This window comes from Macaca fascicularis, chromosome 19, assembly GCF_037993035.2.
Source record: "Macaca fascicularis isolate 582-1 chromosome 19, T2T-MFA8v1.1".
Classification (NCBI taxonomy): Eukaryota; Metazoa; Chordata; class Mammalia; order Primates; family Cercopithecidae; genus Macaca; species Macaca fascicularis.
Window position 1 is genome coordinate 24082866 of NC_088393.1, and position 23405 is coordinate 24106270.

Below are 23405 nucleotides of genomic sequence, written 5' to 3' on the forward strand. Positions count from 1 at the left end.
TGGTTCCACTGAGAATTTTGAACTTTACTCTGTAACCATCCCAAACCCTTCCCAGCCACAGTCTGGGGGAGGTCCTGCCCTTCCAGAGGCCTGAAGAAAGACACCCATTTATAGCCATGCTGGCAGGCCTGCAGACCTTGGTCTTTACTGTGGTCCCTGAAGCAGTTCCATGATTCAGTTCCAGCTCCCTGAGCCACAGTTCATGGCCTATTCTGCCTATGTAGAAACCCATAGTGACCTGGGAAAATCCTTTCTTGTACTCAGTGAAAGCCATGCTCACCCACATCCTGATATAAGGCCCACCATATGCAGGCCTGACTGCAGAAACCTGCCTTTGGGACTGCCCTGCACAGCAAAGTCCTGAAGGATATTCATTCTGTCCAAAAATTAAATGAGAATTACAACTATCCAAGCCCCTTTTAACAACACATCTAAAGATGGACCCTTGTGCAAGCCCAGCAGACTTAAGACCAAGCTACAACCCCTCTTCACTACAAACCCAGAGGGTATTCTATCACTATGGGGGCCCAACAAAAATAGACTTTTACTTTCTGAAACCAGTTTTTAAATACTTGAACAGGTGTTTGCTCCTTCAAGTTTACAGTCACCAATGCAAAACTATTGTTTCTTATTGTCAATGCTTCTATTTTAACATAGCACTGAAACTATGCGGAAAACGAAATAGTGAAAAGAAAAATTTAAAGTCATTGAAATTAAAGACCAATAAGTAAAATGTTGCTTTTTGTAGATCATGTAATTATATATATATATAAACAGTACTTTAAAACCTGTTTAAACTAATGAATACACTCAATTAGCAAAATATAAAATTAACATACAAGTGTAAGGTATGGTTCCATACACTTAAAACAAACTATTTGATAAAATAGAGGGAAAAAAATGTTAATTACAATAGCAATGAAATAATCAATTTTAGAATGAATTTAACCAAGAAGCTCATAAATCTTTTAAGTGAAAGATATAGCAATGAAAAAAATTAAGAGGACCGAAATAAACTTAGAAATATTTTACTTTTATTGAAAGAAAAAGTATTGTGAAACTGTCATGTTATCCAAAGTGATCTACAGATTCGATAAACTCCCTATCAGAATTCCATTGTTTTTTATACACAGAAATGAAAAATACAATCCTAAAATGTACATGAAACTACAATAAACTTTGAATAGCCAAAGCAATCTTGAAGAACAAAGCAGAAAGACATCAAATTTATAATTTCAAACAATATTTCAAGACCATAGTAATGAAAACAGGATGAAATGTGCAGAAAAATAAAGAACAACAACAAAAAAACCCAATGGAACAGAAACCACTACTCTCACGCATTTCAGACATAATGCAAAAAGAGAACTTAAAAAACAGTTTAAAATAGAGTGTCGCAAAATTATGCAGGTATCTGTCTGTCCACAAAAACAAGAAAAAAGAAGTCAGACTGTGCACTCATGTATGCCATGAACAGTACTTTGGCTGTCACTGTAAACTTGAAGATAGATAATTGTAGGGAAAGTAGAATTCTTAGAGAATTTATAAGCACTAGCAGAAGTGAGAGTATAATTAAACAAAAAATTCAGGCTTCCCAGAAACTATTTCCTTTGGAACATAGCTTCTCAGATCACTTTAAAGACTTGCTTTCTTCTTGACTTTGGACCTCTCATCCATGTTGTCTGTTGTATTCACTCTCACCTACCTGGGGGTTTATCCACCATCTCATGTCGCTTCATATTCCAGGGCTCTTTTCCTTGCTCCAGACAGGTGATCAGGTCTGGCTTAGAGACAGCAATACCTGTTTTATTAAAAATAACTAACATGAATCTTGCTCATATTCTCCAACTGCCAACTTAGTAATGTGCTCAGTAAACAGGATATAATATATTCTAATAAATTTATCCCAATATACTAATTTGTAACAGAAATGTCTACATATTTAGAAAGCATTTTGATTTTGCAGGTTCTTAATTTTACTGCTTGGTACTACTGAATCAAAAACTGGTGATGGCAATTAGATTTTAAGGTGTAACAGTATTTTATGCCACAAAACTTCTGAAATTACCACTAATCTAAAGTGAAGGACACAGATCAGCTCAGGAATGTGGAAAGTTCAGGTCAAGATGAAACTTCTTGAAGAAATTCTTTTCTAAACCAACGAATCCCCAGGATTTTCTTGAAAAGAGAAATCTGAAAGCACAAATTTCCAGAAAACATTCTACAAAAAAGAAATGAAGCCTGTAATCCCAACACTTTGGGAGGCCGAGGCAGGCGGATCACGAAGTCAGATCGAGACCATCCTGGCTAACACAGTGAAACCCCATCTCTACTAAAAATACAAAAAAAAAAAAAATTGCCAGGTGTGGTGGTGAGCACCTGTAGTCCCAGCTACTCAGGAGGCTGAGTCAGGAGAATGGTGTGAATCCAGGAGGTGGAGCTTGCAATGAGCCGAGATCGCACCACTGCACTCCAGTCTGAGCCATCTCAAAAAAAAAAAAAAAAAAAAAAAGAGCGACAACCACCATTAGTCTATATTAGAAATTTAGTATTAAAATTTTCCTTACCCAGGAAGGCCAGGTTTCTGTAGTTCTCTAACATCACATTCCTATATAAATTCTGCTGTGCAGCATCCAGACGTTGCCACTCCTCCAGAGAGAATTCTATGGCCACATCCCTAAATGTCAACAGTCCCTGGAAAACACACACAAACGCACAGATTTACAAAATGGCTATGGGCAGAATTTTTCATTTGACTCAAGGTAAAATCAGAAAGTGACTAGAACTGGTTTTGACTTATAAGAGTGGCTGAAATTATCCAGTAAAATAATTGTCAACACACAAACATTTTGTAACATATTGTCTAACTCTGTGAAAAGACAGTGGCATAATATCCACAACATCAGTGTATATATGATACTTGTCTAGATGATAAAGTGTAAAATTGAGGGCACAAACACTAACAAGTACATTTTCGAGTGCTGTATTTACAAAATATAGAATGAGTTGTATATATTTTTTAGATGAAAAAGGCATAGTTGTTTATATATTTCCGACAAAATAGACATGTTGAGTTAGAAGGTACCCCTCAAATTTTAATGTGTACAATAAACTAGATATCTTGTTAATGCAGACTATTTTTTTCAGGAGATCTGAAATAAAGTCTGGGTTACTGAATTTCTAAAAAGCTCACTAGTAATGCCAATGTTTTGACCCCAAAAGACTATTTTGTCAAACATCCAGTAAGTGGAAGACCCTGTGTTTTCTTCAGTTTTTCTGGTCTGTAAACAAAGATGAGAGCTTTCATTTACCAAAAAAAAACAATGCAAAGAAAACCTAAAACAAAAGGGCAGTTGCCAGAATAAATGTGATAGTTTATACACATCACCTGCATAAAGATACTTAATGATGAAGAGAAAAATAACTCTATAGCGAAAAAATCTGTAAGAGAGCTTATTAAGCAAGTGAGTTATTAATGTCAGTTGCACTAGAACAAGTTTCTGTAGTGTGCTCATGCATCCAGAAGGACACAGCATCACTACTGAGATATTGCCCCCATGAAAGTAAATTACAGTCTGAATTTATCCATACGAAAACATCAGTTGTATGCAAAGTTCAAGATACAGGTATCTTCCATGTTCTACAATTTTTAATAATGATTTTAAGTACTTTCTTTAACACCCAATAAGCAGGTATCTCCGGGTAATTTTTTCCCAACTTTCTGGGTAACAAATGCCATCCCTCTTTATAGGAGCATTTTCTTAATCCTGTAATGCATAGAGATAATAAACAAAAAAGAACCTCAACATTGTATGTTATCCATCTTTACTAAGAATCTCAGGTTTTCTCCATAGAAAGAGATTATCCACACCTTTCCATGTTCAACAGTCATAAAGAGAACATTTTTAATATTGCAGATCACAAATTCATGGTGAGAATTCTGCATGGCATATAAGAAGCCATGATGCAGAGAAGGCTGTGGTAGATAGAAAAGAAATATTTTTGAAGGACCCTTGACTATCATAAGCATTTTTTTAAACCGAGTTTTGTTCTTGTTGTTGCCCAGGCTGGAGTGCAAATGGCATGACCTTGGCTCGCCAAAACACAACCTCTGCCTCCTGGGTTCAAGTGATTCTCCTGCCTCAGCCTCCCGAGTAGCTGGGATTACAGGCATGCACCACCATGCCCAGCTAATTTTATATTTTTAGTAGAGACAGGGTTTCTCCATGTTGGTCAGGCTGGTCTTGAACTCCCGACCTCAGGTGATCCACCTGCTCGGCCTCCCAAAGTGCTGGGATTACAGATGTGAGCCGCCGCGCCTGGCCTATCATAAGCATTTTAAAAAGTAGTTAAGACAAACTCAATAGGGAGAAAAATCACAGGTATAGAAGTAAAAATTTGCAAGTACTAAACCTGTGGCATTCCATGAGGCAGAGAGGACATAGCTCTTGATCTGAGACATGTTTAGCTGAAAAAAAAGCCATTTTTTCTCTTTCTCCTCCTCCTCTCGAATTCTTCCTCAGATGAGATTTTCTGAATTACATCTGCATCTTGAGAATTTGCCTTTAATAATTTGAGCACCGCATGTTTACCTGTTACCACCACACCCAAAGGCAGAAGGCCCAAGACACAAAACCTCTACCCATTTCTGTCCTATATAACAGAAAAGATTCAGGAACAATCAGCTGCTCCACAGAGATAAAAATACAAGTTTCTTTTTTTTTTTTTTGTCCTCAGGTGCCCTCCCCTGCTACAGACACTGGCAATTTCTGCTACAGGAATAGAAATATTGGCCACACTGTCCTGTCCTTACAAATCTAAATAGAACAGGTTCCTGGACCACCCTTTAGTGCAAAGGTAGAACTTAATGCTCATGAATGTATCTTGAACTTCTCATACTTGATTCTGGCACCTTAGAGTCACATGAGGCACTTAACTAAAACAAATAGATGTTTTCTTCAGAACATTAAACAGAAACTGTAAAAAGGGCACAAGTAAAGAGATTCCTGTAAATTGGTCATGTGACTCTAAGTAGAAGCCTGAGCTTATAACTGCTTACCTAAGCATTGTCACTCAAGCTTTAATTAGCTTATAAATCACTAGGTAAACTTGGTCCCACTCTATGTAATGTGATTCTGCAGGTTTGGAGATGATCCATAAATGGGTGTTCTAAACAAGTCCCCTGTCAGTGCTGATGTCACTCTCCCTGGGCTCATTATTAGCATTCGTTACAAAAATGAGGCACAGCACAGAGTCCCTTACACTCAGCACTCTTGTCACAACACAAAAACTTCTGATACAAATGAAGACAACCATTCTCTATCTTAAAGTATATTACTTGCTGGCTCTTTAAAGTTTATAGAGAAAACAGAAAGCAGCAATTTCTGAGTAAGTCTGCATTTGGAAAACAACATGTGCACATGTACTAATGCAATGTTTATTAAGCAGATATTATGTAATCAATAGGATGTTACAGAGCACTGTGATAACTCATTATTTGATTTAATTCTAATAACAGCCTGTCAGTTGATACTAAGTGTTCAATAATTCTAAGGATTTAGAATAAGGACCCAGTATTTTTATTTCTTCTTCTGTTTCTCTGTCACTAATTTTTTTTTTAAATGCATAGAATACAATCTAAATATAGACAGATGAGAGGGATATAGATAGACTGTAAGGTAATTTAGATGAATTATTATGTTTATATTTACCATTTTGTGACTTGTGAATCAACTACTGCATCTGTAGGAACAGAAAACAAGTTGCTAAATGGAATGTCTCTGCAAACACTAGTTTTAACAAAAAATTTAAAAATTAAGACCCTATAATACATATTTTATATTTTCCATTTATCTGCTTTTGGCTTTCAGAAAATTGTGAGAACCAATTCTAAAAAGGCAACAGGATTCATCAGCCAAAACTCTGATCTCTTCTAATTAGTTCTGTGAGGCAAGACTCCAGGGTAGGGCAAGACCTAAATAAGGCTTTCAAAAGGGTGAATCTAAATAGGGCTGAAGCGGGTTGTAGAGCTAATGTAAAATTCTGTTCTTTATGCCACTGGGGAGTATTTTTAGTTCCATTTCATTTTTTAAGCTTAGCTTAAAAAAACAAAAAACCTTAAATCTCAGAGTTTATGTAACTGTAATCTTTTTTAGCCCCACTGCCCTTTCAATTTTTTATCACATACTAATAAGCAATTTAAACAAATCCCTTAAGGTTTTCTAGAATAATTTTTTAAACGATAAATAAGTATTCTTAGCAGGGCATAAAAAATACAATAATAACTCTTGTTTATTAATATATGTTCAGGTATAGACATCAGAAGTCACAAAAATATAAAGAAAATGGCCCAAATAAAGCCCATATTTTTGCACACATCTATTTATTGTACCCACCATATGATGCATAATTAAACCACTTATCCAGTTGCTAGTCTACACTAAAATTTCTTGCATGGTAGGGACCATGACTGCTTCATCTATTTTTCTAATGAATATATGAATTGGAAGCAATTAGTTTATTCGTTTGAGTCTCCAGACCTCCTCACCATTTTTCACTCAAGTACCAGGGAACTAGAGAAACTCTCATCTGGGTACCAACCAAAGACATCTCTTGTATGAGGTGGGGAGCAAACATTTCTTTTACATTACGACAGAAGCAAAGTTAACCACTCTAGTCAGTCTGACACAATTCTGTTCTGGAGAGATTTTCAAATGTCTCAAAGACACCTTGGTGATTGTGAGAGCATTTCCAGTGACCCTGGGCTGATGGTCCAATAATAAACCAGCAAGAGAGACTGAGGCTGATTCTAAATAGAAAATGAAACTACCAAATAGGCAGAGACATAATTCCGCATGCATATTTAGTTGACAGCATGCATTTTACAGCATAACTGTGAGTTGACTGGAAGCCTGAGAGGGAAAGTCCCCTCTAGAGTAAAGCTTGGTTGGCACCTTATGTGTTTATATTATGTCTGGTAATTCTACAGAGTGTTTGGGAAATATAATTTTTATTAATTCTCTTCAGCACCACAGAAACTGCAGTAATGGAACAGAAAGAAAACTGTTTCATTACACAATTAAATCTGAATGTCACATGTATTACAATCCATCTGCTTAAGGATTGAAAAGAAATAAAGACGGTTACCATAATTAGTTCACAAGTAGAAGAATGTACAGCGCCATGTCATAGGTAGTTCATCCTAAATTCACCTGGTCACTGGGGAGGCCATCTCTGTATGCTAATTGGTCATATTCAATGACAAAATAAGCTTTTCACATCTTCATGGCAGAAGGTAGTTTTGCAACTTGAAGCCAGCTGCCTGCTGAATGTAGACTTTCACTCTTCTACAAGTGGTTGAATAGGGTGCTATCTGCCCCGCGCGGTGGCTCACGCCTGTAATCCCAGCACTTTGGGAGGCCGAGACGGGCAGATCACGGGGTCAGGAGATCGAGACCATCCTGGCTACCACGGAGAAACACCGTCTCTACTAAAATACAAAAAAAAAAAAAAAACTAGCCAGGCGTGGTGGCGGCGCCTGTAGTCCCAGCTACTTGGGAGGCTGAGGCAGGAGAATGGTGTAAACCCGGGAGGCGGAGCTTGCAGTGAGCCGAGATAGCGCCACTGCACTCCAGCCTGGGCGACAGAGCCAGACTCCGTCTCAAAAAAAAAAAAAAAAAAAAAAAAAGAATAGGGTGCTATCTTTTTGGCTACTTGTATTTTAAAGCAGTGGCTCTCTACTCCCTGAGGACTGGGCTAGTACACTCCTGCTTCCATTCTTCTGGTGGCCAGTGTCCTCTTTTGTTTCCTACCATCTGCCACTGCAGCCCACAGCACAGTGCTCACGGCTGGCAGCTCAACTCAGGTGAATGACAATTGCCGCAGGAGCACTTCAGTGTCACATCAAAGAGTGAAGCCTGGCTGGGTGTGGTGGCTCATGCCTGTAACCCCAACACTTTGGGAGGCCGAGGTGGGCAGATCACGAGGTCAGGAGTTCAAGAGCAGCCGGTTAACATGGTGAAAAAAAAAAATATATATATATATACACACACACACATATATATATGCTGGGCATGGTGGGTGGGCACCTGTAATCCAAGCTACTCAAGAGGCTGAGGCAGGAGACTCCCTTGAACCTGGAAGGGGGAGGTTGCAGTAAGCCGAGATTGCACCATTGCACTCCAGCCTGGGCAACAGGGAAGAATCCATTTCAAAAAAAAAGTGAAGCCTGACCTGCAGAAGGAGAGCCTGCAGGCCTCCTGGGTAGAATTAAGCCTTCACAATAATGGGAATATGAGCATTATGTAAGCCACAGTTTCTATTTACAATGGTGACACGGAAAATATACTGCTGGATTTCCAGCATGCATCCAGATAGAGATAGCTCTAAGAGTTCTCACTGTGACAGCCCACAACTTTCACAGACATTATGGGATACTAATAGGGCTTCTAAAACAGATACACAAAGCATTCGAAACGAAAACAGCTCTCATTCCAAGAAAGATGATATTGAGAGAAAAAAAAAGAAGTTAAAAGCATCTTAAGAAAAAACTGAGATTACATATAAGATTGATCAAGTCAGCCAGAAAATATTCCTCTAAAAAGAATCTCTCTCTAAGTATCCAAAGTGCATAGCTACTCATAGCATGAGAAACATGAGTGTTATGAAGAAAGGGGGCATATTATTAGTAGAATTTTAAAAGACTTTTTTTCCATCTCTGCTGCTCTCTAATCTGCTGCCCATTAAATGTGGCATCTATATAGAAATATATCTGACAACTACCACCAGCACTTTTTGATTAAAAAATTAAAATTTGACTGTGTTAATTAATATAATGGAATATACGTGAGCCTGCAACATAGCTAATTAAAGAGTTATTACAGTTTTTGGGTGGCCAAATCACCTGCCTTTATTTGTCCTGTAATAGCAGCATTCCAGTTTCTGAAATTAAACACACTAAAATTATACTTACCTATAACTATCCCTATTGGTTAAATTAATAATCATATCAGACTAATATCTACTGTAACAATTTGGTAGTAAATTTTCTTTGGATATTAGATATAAATATGTAATTATGAATAATTTTAATATACTACTCATAATGTATGTAGAATTTTTAAAAATTTTCTGTAACTATAATTCAGTTGAAAAACTACATTTCAAAAGTATGAATCACAATGTTAAAACAACTAAGGAATTCATTCAAAGTAAATATTGTGGCTTTATACTCTTGTAGAAAATACAGTTGAATGTATATGAATGCAGGTTGTCTACAAACATTACACATAACTATGCTAATTGCACTGAAGTAATAAACAGAAACAAAGGTATGAAAATGCACTCCACACTTCAGTTTAAAACCTGAACTCTTTTTTTTTTTTTTTGAGAGGGAGTTTTGCTCTTGTTGCCCAGGTTGGAGTGCAATGGCATGATCTCGGCTCACCTCAAACTCCACCTCCCAGGTTCAAGTGATTCTCCTGCCTCAGTCTCTCGAGTAGCTGGGATTACAGACATGCGCCACCATACCCAGCTAATTTTGTATTTTTAATAGAGACGGGATTACTCCATGTTGGTCAGAATGGTCTATAACTCCCGACTTCAGGTGATCTGCCCGCCTCGGCCTCCCAAGGTGCTAGGATTACCAGTGGGAGCCACCGCGCCCGGCCATAAACTGAACTCTTTTTGCTTTTGTAGTATAAATACTTTAGCCGGCAAATAATTATCATAGATAATCAGGTTTCTGTCAACTTACTCAGTATCTTTCCTATATTGCAAAATTTAATCCTATTTTTACGCTCAATTTTTGTGTGCTGTTGAAATGAGTGTTACTCTGAACAGATCTGTGTCAACTTTAAAAGACTAAAAATCATAAGAACAATCTTTTGCCAAAGCAAAAATGAAGCAATTAAATCTCAGGTCCCAGATAAAGATAATCCTGAGGAAAAAAAAAAAAGACAAAAGGTTTATTTAGCTGTTAATATGATTTACATATATTTCAAAAAAAGGGAGATAAAAATCTACACATAATCTAAATGTTATAAGAAAAGAGATTTTAGTAAGATATTTTATCTTACTTGTAGTCTCTTATTTCTAATTTATATTTACTTTTACAACAGCCACGTCTCTAAACATGTTCTCGAACTCTTGGACATCTAAATTTTGCACACTGGGAGAGCACAGAAGAATGTTTATGGAAGACAAAACAGAAGAGAGAAAGGTGTTACATAAAACTCATAGGTTCAGATGAATAAAGCATGTTCTTAGAGACCTATGAAGAGATTTAGATTCTGACACAATAATAGTGGGAGACAACAACATCCCACAGGCACTAATAGATAATTGAAGAAGAAAATTAACAAAATATTATAACCTAAACTCAACACTTGACCAAATAGTCCTAATTGGTATCTACAGAACTCTTCATCTAAAAATAACATAACATACATTCTTCTTATCACCACTCTAAAACTGACCACATACTCAGAAATAAAAAAATCCTCAGGAAATTCAAAAATCTCAAAATTATACAAACTACACATACAGAGATATTAGCACTGACCCCACAAAAATATCTTGAAGTCTACCATGAACACCTCTGTGCACACAAATGAGAAAATCTAGAAAAAAATGAAAAATTATTAAGGAATACACCCTTCCAAGAATGAACAAAAAAGAAATCAAAGCCCTAAATAGATGAATAAGAAGCTAAAAAATTGAATTAGTAATAAATAGCCTACGAACCAAATAAAGCCAAGGACCAGACAGATTCATAGCTGGATTCTACCAGATGTACAAAAAAGTGCTGGTATTATTTCTACTAAAACTATTTTAATAAATTAAGAAAAAGTAACTTCTCACCAACTCATTATATAAGAATAGCATTATTATGATACCAAAACCTGGCAGAGATAAAACAAACCAAAAAAATTCAGGCCAATATCTTTGAACAATGATACAAAAATCTTTAACAACATACTGACAAAATCCAGCAGCATATCCAAAAGCAAACCCACTATGAGCAAGTAGAATTTATTTTGGGAATGCAAGGTTGGTTCAACATACACAAATCAGTAAATGTGATTCATCCCATAAACAGAACTACTAAAGACAGAAACCACAAGATTACCTCAACAGATGCAGAAAAAGCTTTTGGGTAAACTTTAACATCTTTCATGTTAAAAATCCTCAACAACCTAGGCATTGAAGGTATATGCTTCAAAATAAGTTATCTATGACAAACCCTCAGCCCCAACATACTGAATGAACAAAACCTGGAAGCAGATGGGTACAGTGGTTCATTCCTTTAATTTCAGCAACTTGGGAGGCCAAGGTAGGTGGATCGCCCAAGGTCAAGAGTTTGAGGTCAACCTGACTGACATAGCAAAACCCTGTCTCTACTAAAAATGCAAAAAATAGCCAGGTATGGCGGCAGGTGTCTGTAATCCCAGCTATTCAAGAGGCTGAGGAAGGAGAATCGCTTGAACCCAGAAGGTGGAGGCTGCAGTGGGCCGAGATTGTGCGTGAGAGGCAAAGGGAGACTCTATCTCAAAAAGGAAAAAAAAAAAAAAAAAGCTTGAAGCATTCCTCATTGAAAACTGGCATAAGGCAAAGATGCCTTCTCTTAACACTACTATTCAACATAAAATTGAAAGTCCTGGTCAGGGCAATCAGGCAAAAGACAAAAATAAAAGGCATTTGGCTGGATGCAGCGGCTCATGCTTGTAATCCCAGCACTTTGGGAGGCCAACACGGGTGAATCACGAGGTGAGGAATTCCAGACCAGCCTGACCAACATGGTGAAACCCCGTCAGTATTAAAAATACAAAAATTAGCCGGGCGTGGTGTCACGTGCCTGTAATTTCAGCTACTCAGGAGGCTGAGGCAGGAGAATCGCTTGAACCTGGGAGGCGGAGGTTGCAGTTAGCCAAGATCGTGCCACTGCCCTCCAGCCTGGGCGACAAAGCAAAACTCCACCTCAATAAAAATGAAAGGCATTTAAACAGGAAAAGAGGAAGTCAAACTATCCCTGTTTGCAGGCAACAGGATTCTACATCAGGAAAACCATAGAGTCTTGGCAGAAAAGCTCTTTAAACTTACAAATAACTTCAGTATAATTTCAGAACACAGCCCTCCATACCCAACCAATCCCGGGCTGCGAGGCACCTGGGGAGCTGCGGCCTGGCCAGGGCAGTGCACTCAGGTGGCCTCCCTTCCCTGTGGGTAACCGCTCAACACGCCGGAACCACACACAGCTAGAGCCACTTCTGAAGCCACTTGAGAAAAATGATGTGACAGTTCCTATCGAAAAGTATTCTTCAGAAACATACCATCTGTGAAAAAAGTGGCCCTTTTTTCCGACTGCAAAACAGACATTCTCAAATTCCAAAATGCCAGCCAAGGCCCCAATTTACCTGAAAGCAGCTAATGATAAGAAAGGAAAGAAATTTAAACTGAGAGACATTCTGTCTCCCGATATTATCAGTCCCCCTCTTGGAGACTTTTGCCACACCATCCAAATCGGCAAAGAGGGCCAAGCACGACGTCTTTGGGGATATTTCCTTTCTTCAAGGGAACTATGAGCTTTTACCTGGAAACTAGGAGAAAGCACATCTGGATCAGTTCCCTGGGCATAATACGTTCTTCTGGTAAAACGGCACCTCAGACTCTGTGTTCACAGAAACACCCTCCTCAGTGGTCAAAAATGCCATCTCCCTCATGATCACTGGAGGGTCCCAAGCTCTCATAATGCTCTTATTGTCACTGGTGAAATTTAATTCCAAATAGGAGTCCTTTGGACCAATAAAGCTGCCAAGGCTTAGCTGCAAGCCCATCATGGAGGAAAAAGCTTAGGTGAAAAGCAGTCTGTTGGAGAAAGGAAAAGTCCACCAAGGAGACACCTCATGGGGCTCCAGCGGTTCTGCATCTCAGTCCAGACAGGGCAGGGACAGCCACTCCTCCAGCCTGTCCGAATAGTACCCTGACTGGCCAGTCAAAGACGTGTTTCCCCATCCCGTGCCATGCGAGCTCATCAAGGGAAAGAGTACGTCAGAGGAGTCCCTCTCTGACCTTGCAGGTTCCCTCCTCTCCCTGCAGCTTGATATGGGGCCCTCACTTTTGGATGAGGTGCTGAATGTCATGGAAAAAAGTAAGTAACAGGATGCCAACTTATCTCCTTTGGAGTGGAAGGTACAAAAACAAACTAAACTAACCACAGTTGAACAGAAGGGCTTCCGAAGCTGTATTTGCAGTTTTGTGATGGGTTTTCTAAAATAATATTCTTATAAAGTATTTCTTTTTAGCCTGTTATGCGTTGTTTGCAAAAACAATTTAGAAAAAAAAAAAAATCCTGTCTTGGCAAAACGAGGAAATCCGTCAGTCAGAACCCATTTTCAGCAGGCACTGGTGCTGTTTGGCTCACACATTGTTTGCAGACACACAAGAAATCTGGGTTGGCCAGGATTGGCACTAGCTATGAAGGGCTGGGCGAGTCACCTTAAGAAACTTTACAAAAAGAACTTTACAGCTCTCCAACATTTTCTGAGCAAGAGGAAGTAAAAATGTATTTAACACCTCAGCCTTTTTTCTAGACTCTTTTCTATATATTGCTTGGGCTCACCATAGCGAATTCTCTAGTGTTAAAACTTTTCTGTTTTCACATTTGAACTTTATGGGTTTTGGAGATTTTCTTGTAGTTCTTATATATCCCTCTTTATTATGTCTATATTGCAAAATTTTAACTGTCAGCTACATGTTGGTAAGATACAGGCAAAATATTACTATAACTAAGTTATTTTTTAAAGTAAAAATACATTTTTACATGCCTTTGGCAAAAAAAAAAAAAAAAAAATTTAGGATGCAAAATAAATGGGAAAAAATTAGTAGCATCCCTGCGAATCAACAACATTCAAGCCAAATATGAATCATAAACATAACCCCATTCACAACTGCTGCAAAAAGAATAAAATATCTAAGAATACAGCTAACCAGGAAGGGGAAAGATCTCTATGATAAGAATTACAAAACAATGCTTAAAGAAGTCAGAAATGGCATAAATGGAAAACTTTTTGCTCATAAATAGAAAAAATCAATATCCTAAAAGTGATCAGACTGTCCTCCAAAATTTACAGATTTAATGCTATTTAATATCAAATGACCAAAATATTTTTAACAGAACTAAAAAAAAAAACTACTGTAAAATTCATATAAAACCAAAAAAGAGTCTGAATAGCCAAAGTAAACATAAGCAAAACAACAAAGCTGAAGGCTTTACATTACCTGTTTTCAAATTATACTACAAAGCTACAGTAAACAAAGCAACATGGAACTGGTACAGAAACAAACTCATAGATGAATGTAACAGAATAGGGAGCCCAGAAATAATGCCACACACCTACAACCACCTGATCTTCAACAAAAGTAACAATGGAACTGTGGAAAGAATTCCCTATTTAATAAATGGTTGTGGAATAACCAGCTAGCACTATGCAGAAGACTAAAACTAGACCCCTTTATTACACCATACACAAAAATCAACTCAAGATTAATTAAAGACTGAAATGCTAATTTTAAAATTATAAAAAACCCGGCAGATAACTGAAGAAATACCATTCTAGACATAGAAACTGGCAGCAATTTCATGATGAAAACACCAAAAGCAATTACAACAAAAGCAAAAATTGACAAATTGGACCTAAACTAAAAAGCTCCTTCACAGAAAAGGAAACTATCAACACAGTAAACAGACAGCCTACAGAATAATGGAAAATATTTGCAAACTATGCTTCTGACAAAGGTCTAATATCCAGAATCCATTAGAAACTTAAACAGCTTACAAGAAAAAAATACCTAATTAAAAAGTAAACAAAAGACATGAAAAAGATGCTTTTCGAAAGAAGACAAACATTTGGCTAACAAGCATGTAATAAAATGCTCATCAATAATCATTAGAGAAATGCAAAGAAAAACCATGAGATACCATTCACACCAGTGAGAATGGCTATTAAAATGTCAAAAAGTAGATGCTGTCAAGGTTTCAGAGAAAAGGGAATACTTATACTCTGCTGTTAAGAGTGTACATTAATTCAACCATTGTAAGAAGCACTGTGGCAATTTCTCACAGAACCAAAAACAGAATTACCATTTCACCAAGCAACCTCATAATTGGGTATATACCCAAAGAAATATAAATTATTTTGTCATAAAGACACATGCACAAGCGTGTTCACTGCAGCACTATTCACAATAGCAAAGACATGGAATCCACTTGAATGCCTATCAATGGTAGACTGAATAAAGAAAATATGGTATGATCAGACACAATGGCTCATGCCTGTAATCCCAGCACTTTGAGAGGCCAAAGCAGATGGATTCCCTAAGCTCAGGAGTTTGAGACCAGCCTGAGCAACATGGAAAAATCCCATCTCTAAAAAAAATACAATAAGAAAAGTTAGTTAGGCATGGTGGCACACACCCATGGTCCCAGCTACTTGGAAGGCTGAGGAATGAGAGTATTGCTTGGCCCACCACGATGGCTTATGCCTGTAATCCCAGAACTTTGGGAGGCCAAGGTGGGTGGATCACCTGAGGTCGGGAGTTCAAGACCAGCCTGGCCAACATGGTGAAACCCCATCTCTACTAAAAATATGAAAATTAGTCGGCGCGGTAGTGGTGGGTGTCTGTACTCCCAGCTACTCGGGAGGCTGAGACAGGATATTTGCTTAAACCCGGGAGGCGGAGGTTGCAGTGAGCTGAGATGGCACCATTGCACTTCAGTCTGGGCAACAAGAGTGAGACTGTCTCAAAAAAAAAAAAAAAAAAAAAAAAGGGCCGGGCACAATGCTGTAATCCCAGCACCTTGGGAATTGGAGGTGAGTAGATCACTTAAGGTCAGGAGTTCGAGACCAGCCTGGCCAACATGGTGAAATCCCGTCTCTACTAAAACTACAAAAATCAGCCAGACGTGGTGGCAGGCACCTGTAATCCCAGCAACTCAGGAGGCCGAGGCAGGAGAATTGCTTGAACCCGAGAGGTGGAGGTTGCAGTGAGCCACGATCATGCCACTGCATTTCAGCCTGGGCAACAGTGAGACCCTGTCTCTAAAATAAAAAAAAAATAATAAAAAAAATATGATACATAAACATCATGGAATACTGTGTGGTCATAAAAAACAAACAAACAGAAAACAATAACCAAAAACAAGATTATGCCCTTTACAGCAACATGAAGCTGGAGACCATTATTCTTGGAAAACTAATGCAGAGGCCAGACGCAGTGGCTCACGCCTGTAATCCTAACACTTTGGGAGGCCGAGGCGGGCAAATCACCTGAGGTCAGGAGTCGGAGACCAGTCTGGCCATTACGGTGAAACCCCGTCTCTACTAAAAAATATAAAAAATAGCCAGGCATGGTGGCGGGCATCTGTAATCCCAGCTACTTAGCAGGCTGAGGCTGAAGAATTGTTTGCTTGAATCCAGGAGGCGGAGGTTGCAGTAACCAAACATCGCGCCATTGCACTCCAGCGTGGGTGACAAGAGTGAAACTGTCTAAAAAAAAAGAAAACCAGAAAGAAAGAAAGAAAGAAAGAAAGCTAATGCGGAAATGGAAAACCAAATGCAGGTTATTCATAAGTAAGGGCTAAATAATAAAAACATGAACACAGAGACAAACAACAGACACTGAGGCCTTGTTGAGGGTGGAGGGTGGCAGGAGAAACAGGGTCAGAAAAAAATACCTCTTTGGTGCTATACTTAGTACCTTAATTACAAAATAATCTATACACAAAACCCCCATGACACAATTTTAGCTGTATAACAAACATGCACGTGTACCCCTAAACCAAAAGCAGAAGTTAAAAAAAACTCCCTGGGTGGGGAAGAGTGCAGTCCAGGTAGAAGGACCAGTTTGTGCTACAGATAGTGGCACTTGATTTATTTCTGGGTCCATGCAGGCAGATGAGTTTATGAACAGGTGGTCCAGAACCCTAGGTTGGTTGACAGAACAGATTGCTGCTGCAGATTCAGTGTCTGGAGGTGGGAATACGCCAGGAGACTTGGAGACACTTCTATATAAGTTTTTGGCAAAAAAACACTAGGATCAAAAATGCTGTAGTAAAATTCGTGAGTGTGGTTCACTGTCCTGGGAGAGGTGTGGACACATTAATGTCTAGTGAGTATATTAGTTAGTGGGTAAAAATCTTGTGGTGGCAGCTGTGGCAAAAGGGGATCTGCCATCACAGCTCCCTTCCTCTAAGTTTTAGGTTCTCTGTCACTATGGAAGGGGAGCTGGAATCACTGAACAAGGGATAGTGTGACAGACTGTGTAGAGGAGAGCACAGCCTCTCATTCCTGGACACCCAGAGGTTTATTCTAATCCAGGAGTCTGTGATAGCTTTCTTCTAGCACCCAATCTGTAGAGTTTGTGAACACCAAGCAATTCTCCAACACCAACTTATTGTCTAACACTTGAATTCTGACACCACCAAGAGTCAGCACAGACCTTGATTCAGGGCTCAGTCTCACAACACTGTCCTCACTGCAGATGCCAGTCACAAACTCTGTAAGCTCATCTATGCTTCTGAGATACTGTTTAAAAACTGGGGACTCCCATAATGTTACTGAAACGTACTGATTTGATAGAGCTACTCACAGAACTCAGCAGAACACTGTAGTTATATTTACCATTTTCACATAAAAGATACAACCCAGGACAGGTGTGGCAGCTCACTTCTCTAATTCCACCACTTTGGGAGGCTGAGATAGGTGAATCACCTGAGATCAGGAGTTCAAGACCAGCCTGACCAACATGGAGAAACCCTGTCTCTAGTAAAAATACAAAATTAGCTGGGTGTGGTGGAACATGCCTGTAATCCCAGCTACTCGGGAGATGGAGGCAGGAGAATCGCTTGAACCTGGGAGACGGAGGTTGCGGTGAGCTGTGATTGTGCCATTACACTCCAGCCTGGGCAACAAGAGTAAAACTCCATCTCAAAAAAAAAAAAAAAAGGTACAACCCCAACAAAGTCAAGTGAAAAAAATATGAGACCAAGAATAAAGGTGGAAAAAGATGAAGTACATAGATGATAAAGAGCTATGATTAATAAAATTCTCTATCTTTTGTATTCTCCAAAAACACTTTATGGGGAAAAAAAACAAAACAAATAAACAAACAAAAAACGCTTTTCATTATGATGCCCAAAACCACCATGCCTGACTAATTTTTGTACTTTTAGTAGAGATGGGATTTCACCATGTTGGCTAGGCTGGTTTTGAACTCCTGACTTCAGGTGATCCACCCACCTTGGCCTCCCAGAGTTCTGGGATTACAGGCATAAGCCATCGTGGTGGGCCAAGCAATACTCTCATTCCTCAGCCTTCCAAGTAGCTGGGACCACAGGCGTGTGCCACAATGCCTAACTAATTTTTCTTATTGTATTTTTTTTAGAGATGCATTTTTGTAGATGGGATTTTTCCATATTGCTCAGGCTGGTCTCAAACTCCTGAGCTCAGGCAATCCACCTGTCTTGGCCTCTCAAAGTGCTGGGATTAAAGGCATGAGCCATTGTGCCTGATCATACCATATTTTCTTTATCCAGTCTACCATTGATAGCCATTCAAGTGGATTCCATGTCTTTGCTACTGTGAATAGTGCTGCAGTGAACACGCTTGTGCATGTGTCTTTATGACAGAATAATTTATATTTCTTTGGGTATATACCCAATTATGAGGTTGCTTGGTGAAATGGTAATTCTGTTTTTAGTTCTGTGAGAAATTGCCACATTGCTTTTTACAATGGTTGAATTAATGTAAACTGTTGACAGTGTATAAAGTATGCCCTTTTCTCTGAAACCTTGACAGCAACTAGTTTTTTGCTCTCTTTTCTTACCTATCACACAGCCAGAAAAATGCTTTGTGCATTTTCTCCTTTTTCTCATTAAAAATCAGTTGACTTTGTCTCCAGTGGTAAACATAAAATACTTCTTAATCAAACTGAACTTAAGTATATTTTCTTCCCACAGGCTCCTGAACTTTGAGCTAACCTCAGGCTGAGCTACCATACAACCCCATTTTATGTTTATCCTAAGAACATGCTGACCTCAGGGTAAAACGTTCTCTGATCTAAAATCTGATTTTATTACCCTCCATGTAAACATTCCCCTCCTACCTCATTACTAATCCTGTTTGCTTTTCCCTAGGAAAAAGAAAAGTCATTGTCTGCCTAATCTTTTCAATCTTTGAAAATCTTATAGTTGCTACTTCCTCCTGTTGCAATACTCCTTTGAAATTCAATTTTTTACATGTATCTAACTTTTATTTGAAAAAGTCTAGAAACTGCCTCAAAACAATAACTTCATCTTCAGCAAGACCCTCCTAATACCCTTTTACATTAACCTTAACTGCATCTGCGTGTGGGTTGCCAGCTTTCCAGGGCTCTGTAGATTCTCTCAGTAAAGAGGCTTCTTCCATAGCTGGGGTGAGCAGGCTAGGACATCTGCAGGGGAGGCTCCCCAAAAGGAACTAACTGGGCCTTTAAAATTAGGCTTAGCTTGGAGTCACTGGGCTTAAGCTTTAATTTCTATGTCAGAATTATTAACTTGGTTTTTGAAACTATAACTAGGTGGTAGAATAATTCAGCAAAATTACGCAAACAGTGTTCATATAAGGGAAGAAAATTTTAAGGCACTTACATCTTACACCTCGGTAAGAAAAGCAAATGTATTTATTCCTTCCAGACAATAAATGTATTATGTTATTATTTGTATCAAAAATCATGTAGTAAACAATTAGCTGGGCACAGTGGCTCATGCCTGTAATTCCAGCACATTGGGAGGCCAAGGTGGGTGGATCACCTGAGGGCAGGAGTTGGAGACCAGACTGGCCAAAATGGTGAAACCCCATCTCTACTAAAAATACACAAATTAGCCGGGTGTGATGGCAAGCGCCTGTAATCCCAGCTACTCAGGAGGCTGAGGCAGGAGAATCACTTGAACCCAAAAGGCAGAGGTTGCAGTGAGTTGAGATTGTACCACTGAACTCCAGCCTGGGTGACAAGAGTGAAACTCCATTTCAAAAAACAAATAAATAAATAAAATAGTCACACGGGAACACTTCTAGGAGGTACTAAGTTTCATCACATAAAATTTAGCATTAAACTCAAAAATCAAAATACCAGGATATAGAACCAGGCACGGTGGCTCACATCTGTAATTCCAGTACTTTGGGAGGCCAAGGTGGAAGGATCATGAGGGCAGGAATTCGAGAGCATCCTGGGCCACATGGTGAAACCCCATCTCTACTTAGAATACAAAAATTAGCTGCGCGTGGTGGTGCACCTCTATAATCCCAGCTACTGGGGAGGCTGAGACAGGAGAATTCCTTGAATGTTTGAACCCAGGAGGCAGAGGTTGCAATGAGCTGAGATCACACCACTGCACTCCAGCCTGGGCCACACGGCAAGACTTCGACTCAAAAATAAATAAATAAATAAATAAATAAGACAGGAAAAAAAAAAAAAAAACCCTTAGGTCAAAGGAAGTGAACAAAGCTTTTCAAGGTACAGATGTCTTCCTCATGTGTCAAGTCAGGCCATTCAATTACTTGAGAGACTGTCCCACCCCATCATGCTCACTTAAGTGCTCAATAACCTCCTCTCAGGAGACTCTGAACTATGTCCCCAGTGAGTGCCTCAGGAGCATTTTACTCTGCAAGTTCTTACACCATCTCACTGGGGTCAGTTTTTTGGGTTGGTTTTTTTTTTTTTCTTTCTTTCTTTTTTGTCTTTTGGAGTGGTGGGTATCTTTTTTCTAGAAATTTTTTTACTTTTTTTCTTGTACTATTTTTCTGCCCCCTAAAGGAATCCAGGAGGCAGAAATTATTTGTTTTCTCCTCAATATTAGTATCTGATTGGCTGACCAGCAATGTGTCTCCAAGAAATGAAAGCTGAATTGGGTGAAGGCAATATTAATGTCTCAAGGAATTAACTTTAAAAAAAGGTGCACCAGGAAATGTCTCTTAGCCTCTGGGCATCCACGCGCACACTTGGGAAGCTACACTCAATACCTCAGGTTGTCCTAGGAGAGAATATGACCCAGAAGCTAATATTCACTAGACACTCTAGCAGACATAGCCATGGTGGGTGTCTTGGTTTATCCCCATACAGTACTGAAACCCAGGTTCAAGCAAAAACTGAAGGGTGACTGAAGACACATCACCCTATAAGGTTTCCAAAAGGAAAACCTGACCCAAAAACATTCTGATAAGATATCTGTGTCTAGGGAAAATAGAAGAAAAAAAATGCACAGAGATATTTTACAATACAGTGTCAGGAGATTATTATTTGCTTTCTTCTCATAGGAAATATTTACAAAAAGAAAACAAATCTTTTTAAATGTGCCATCAAATGCTCTGTCAAAAAAATAATTAATTGGCCAGATGCGGTGGCTCACGTCTGTAATCCCAGCTCTTTGGGAGGCCGAGGCGGGTGGACCACTTGAGGTCAGGAGTTTGAGACCAGCCTGGCCAACATAGTGAAATGCTGCCTGTACTAAAAATACAAAAATTAGCCAGACGGGGTCGTAGGCGCCTGTAATTCCAGCTGCTTGGGAGATTGAGACAGGAGGATCATTTGAGCCCAGTAGGCAGAGGTTGTAGTGAGACATTTTAAATGTCTCAACATTTAAAAATAAAAATGATTAAAATAGGTATCAAAATGTACACTACAGGACAAATAGTTGATAAAGTGAATTAGGGAGGAGAAACTGGCATTTGGGGATGTCAGACGAAACTGGAAATTTAGTATTTTACTGCAAGCCAGAGTTAGCCTGGAGGAATAGGGGATGAGGGGTGGACTTGAGGCCCTGCTTGGGACACATGTAAAAAATTCAGGGAAAAATCAGTCCCCTGTGGAGTGTGAAAATCATTAAGTGGCAGGCAATTAGATTGAGGTGTCTCTAGTCCCCGGATTTCTACTTCTGAAAATAAAAATCTAAACTCAAGAGCACTTTTTGGTAAATTACTACATTGGCAGAAACAAAATTTAGGCTTAACCAAGTATAAAATGCCAATTAAGCTCTGATTACATAACCAGGATATTTCTACCTTGATTGTAAAAACTAAGAAACGAGGCCGGGAGAGGTGGTTCACGCCTCTAATTCCAGCACTTTCAGAAGCAAAGGTGGGTGGTTCACCAGAGGTCAGGAGTTCGAGACCAGTCTGGCCAACAAGGTGAAACCCCATCTCTCCTAAAAATAAAAAAAATTGACCTGGTGTGGTGGCAGGCGCCTGCAATCCCAGCTACTAGGGAGGCTGAGGCAGGAGAATTGCTTGAACCCAGGAGGCAGAGGCTACGGTGGGCTGAGATAATGCCATTGTACTCCAGCCCGGGTGAGAGAGCAAAACTCCTCCTCAAAAAAAAATACAAAACAAAAAAAACCCCTACATAACTGTACCTAACAAATTACTCAATTTGGTTCTTTATCATGAACCTTATAAAAATATTTCCTTCAAGTCCTTTCATAGACCACAGATTACAAACCATAGCTGGGTGCTCTAAAATTTTTGAATCACTCTTTAATTAAATTATTTAATATTTTCGAGGTGACGTCCATAAATTTTTAATAGGAAAAAAACAGGCCCTGGGAAGCCCACGGACTAAAATTCTTCCTATTCATGAACCAGCACCCCGAGTCAGGATTCTACCCTGACAACCCTCCCGCTGTCCCTGCACAATCTGGAAGAGACGCGGCGCTGCCGGTGCAGAGCTGCCCAGAGAGGGCTCCAGGCCAGGGCACAGTCACTGAGCAGGGAAGAGACCGGACGCCCGGAGCCCGGCTGTCAGCGCAGCCGCCATCTTATCGTTGAAGGGGACTGAGGCCGAGCTGGGCAAGGAGAACTCGGGGCACAGATCGTGGAGCTGAATACGGAGAGGCCTGAGTCCCGCCACAGCCGCCTCCCACCGGTTTCAACCAGCCCCGTTCCCTCTCTCGGGACGTCGCACCTAGCACTCTCACCATTTCTAGGTTTCCAGGGGTTCCTGGCGTCTTCGCTGTGGATCTCCAATACCTGCAGGTCACAGGGCCACATAGGCTGGGCTTCCTGGAGCACAGGATACAGAGCAGTGAAGAGGGGACCTAGAGCTCCAGCGGCAGCGAGAGACAAAGGCCCCGCCACATCCCGGAAGCCGCCCAGTCTGCTCCAGCTTTGTGCCTGATTGGACAGTTCCCAGTCCAGCTTCCCTGATTAGATAACGTTTAAGACCCCGCCTTCTCGGGCCCTGAGTGACAGAAGATGTGATCAGACACTGGACTGAATGGAGTGCCAGCGTAGGCTGCAGCCTTTCCAGACAGGGCTTCCTCCCTGAGCTCAGCCAGGCCCACCTCAGAGCATGGGAAAATCCTGTCTCTTCTTTGC

At 39.7% G+C, this 23405-nt stretch overlaps 1 protein-coding gene and 1 pseudogene across 6 annotated transcripts in view; one reads left to right on the plus strand and one right to left on the minus strand.

Moving 5' to 3' along the window:
* The window catches only part of ZNF91 (zinc finger protein 91), a 61458-nt gene extending 38301 nt beyond the window's left edge, over nucleotides 1-23157 (minus strand). For 4 of the 6 annotated variants that reach the window (XR_001486944.4, XR_001486945.4, XR_010583560.2 and 1 more), the window contains exons 1-3: nucleotides 23006-23157; nucleotides 2568-2694; nucleotides 1706-1801 (exon numbers count right to left, since the gene is read on the minus strand). Coding sequence is in view for 2 of the 6 variants with exons in the window: in XM_015440444.3 (XP_015295930.3) it covers nucleotides 1706-1801; nucleotides 2568-2694; nucleotides 23006-23008 (226 nt within the window). In the remaining 4 variants the exon portion in view is untranslated. Of the gene's footprint in view, nucleotides 1-1705; nucleotides 1802-2567; nucleotides 2695-5711; nucleotides 5743-23005 lie in introns of all 6 variants that reach the window. The other 2 variants (XR_012428104.1, XM_074025080.1) reach the window with 1 other exon arrangement.
* On the plus strand, nucleotides 12202-13155 carry LOC102118935 (cdc42 effector protein 3-like; annotated as a pseudogene).
* Nucleotides 23158-23405: the final 248 nt, after the last annotated feature.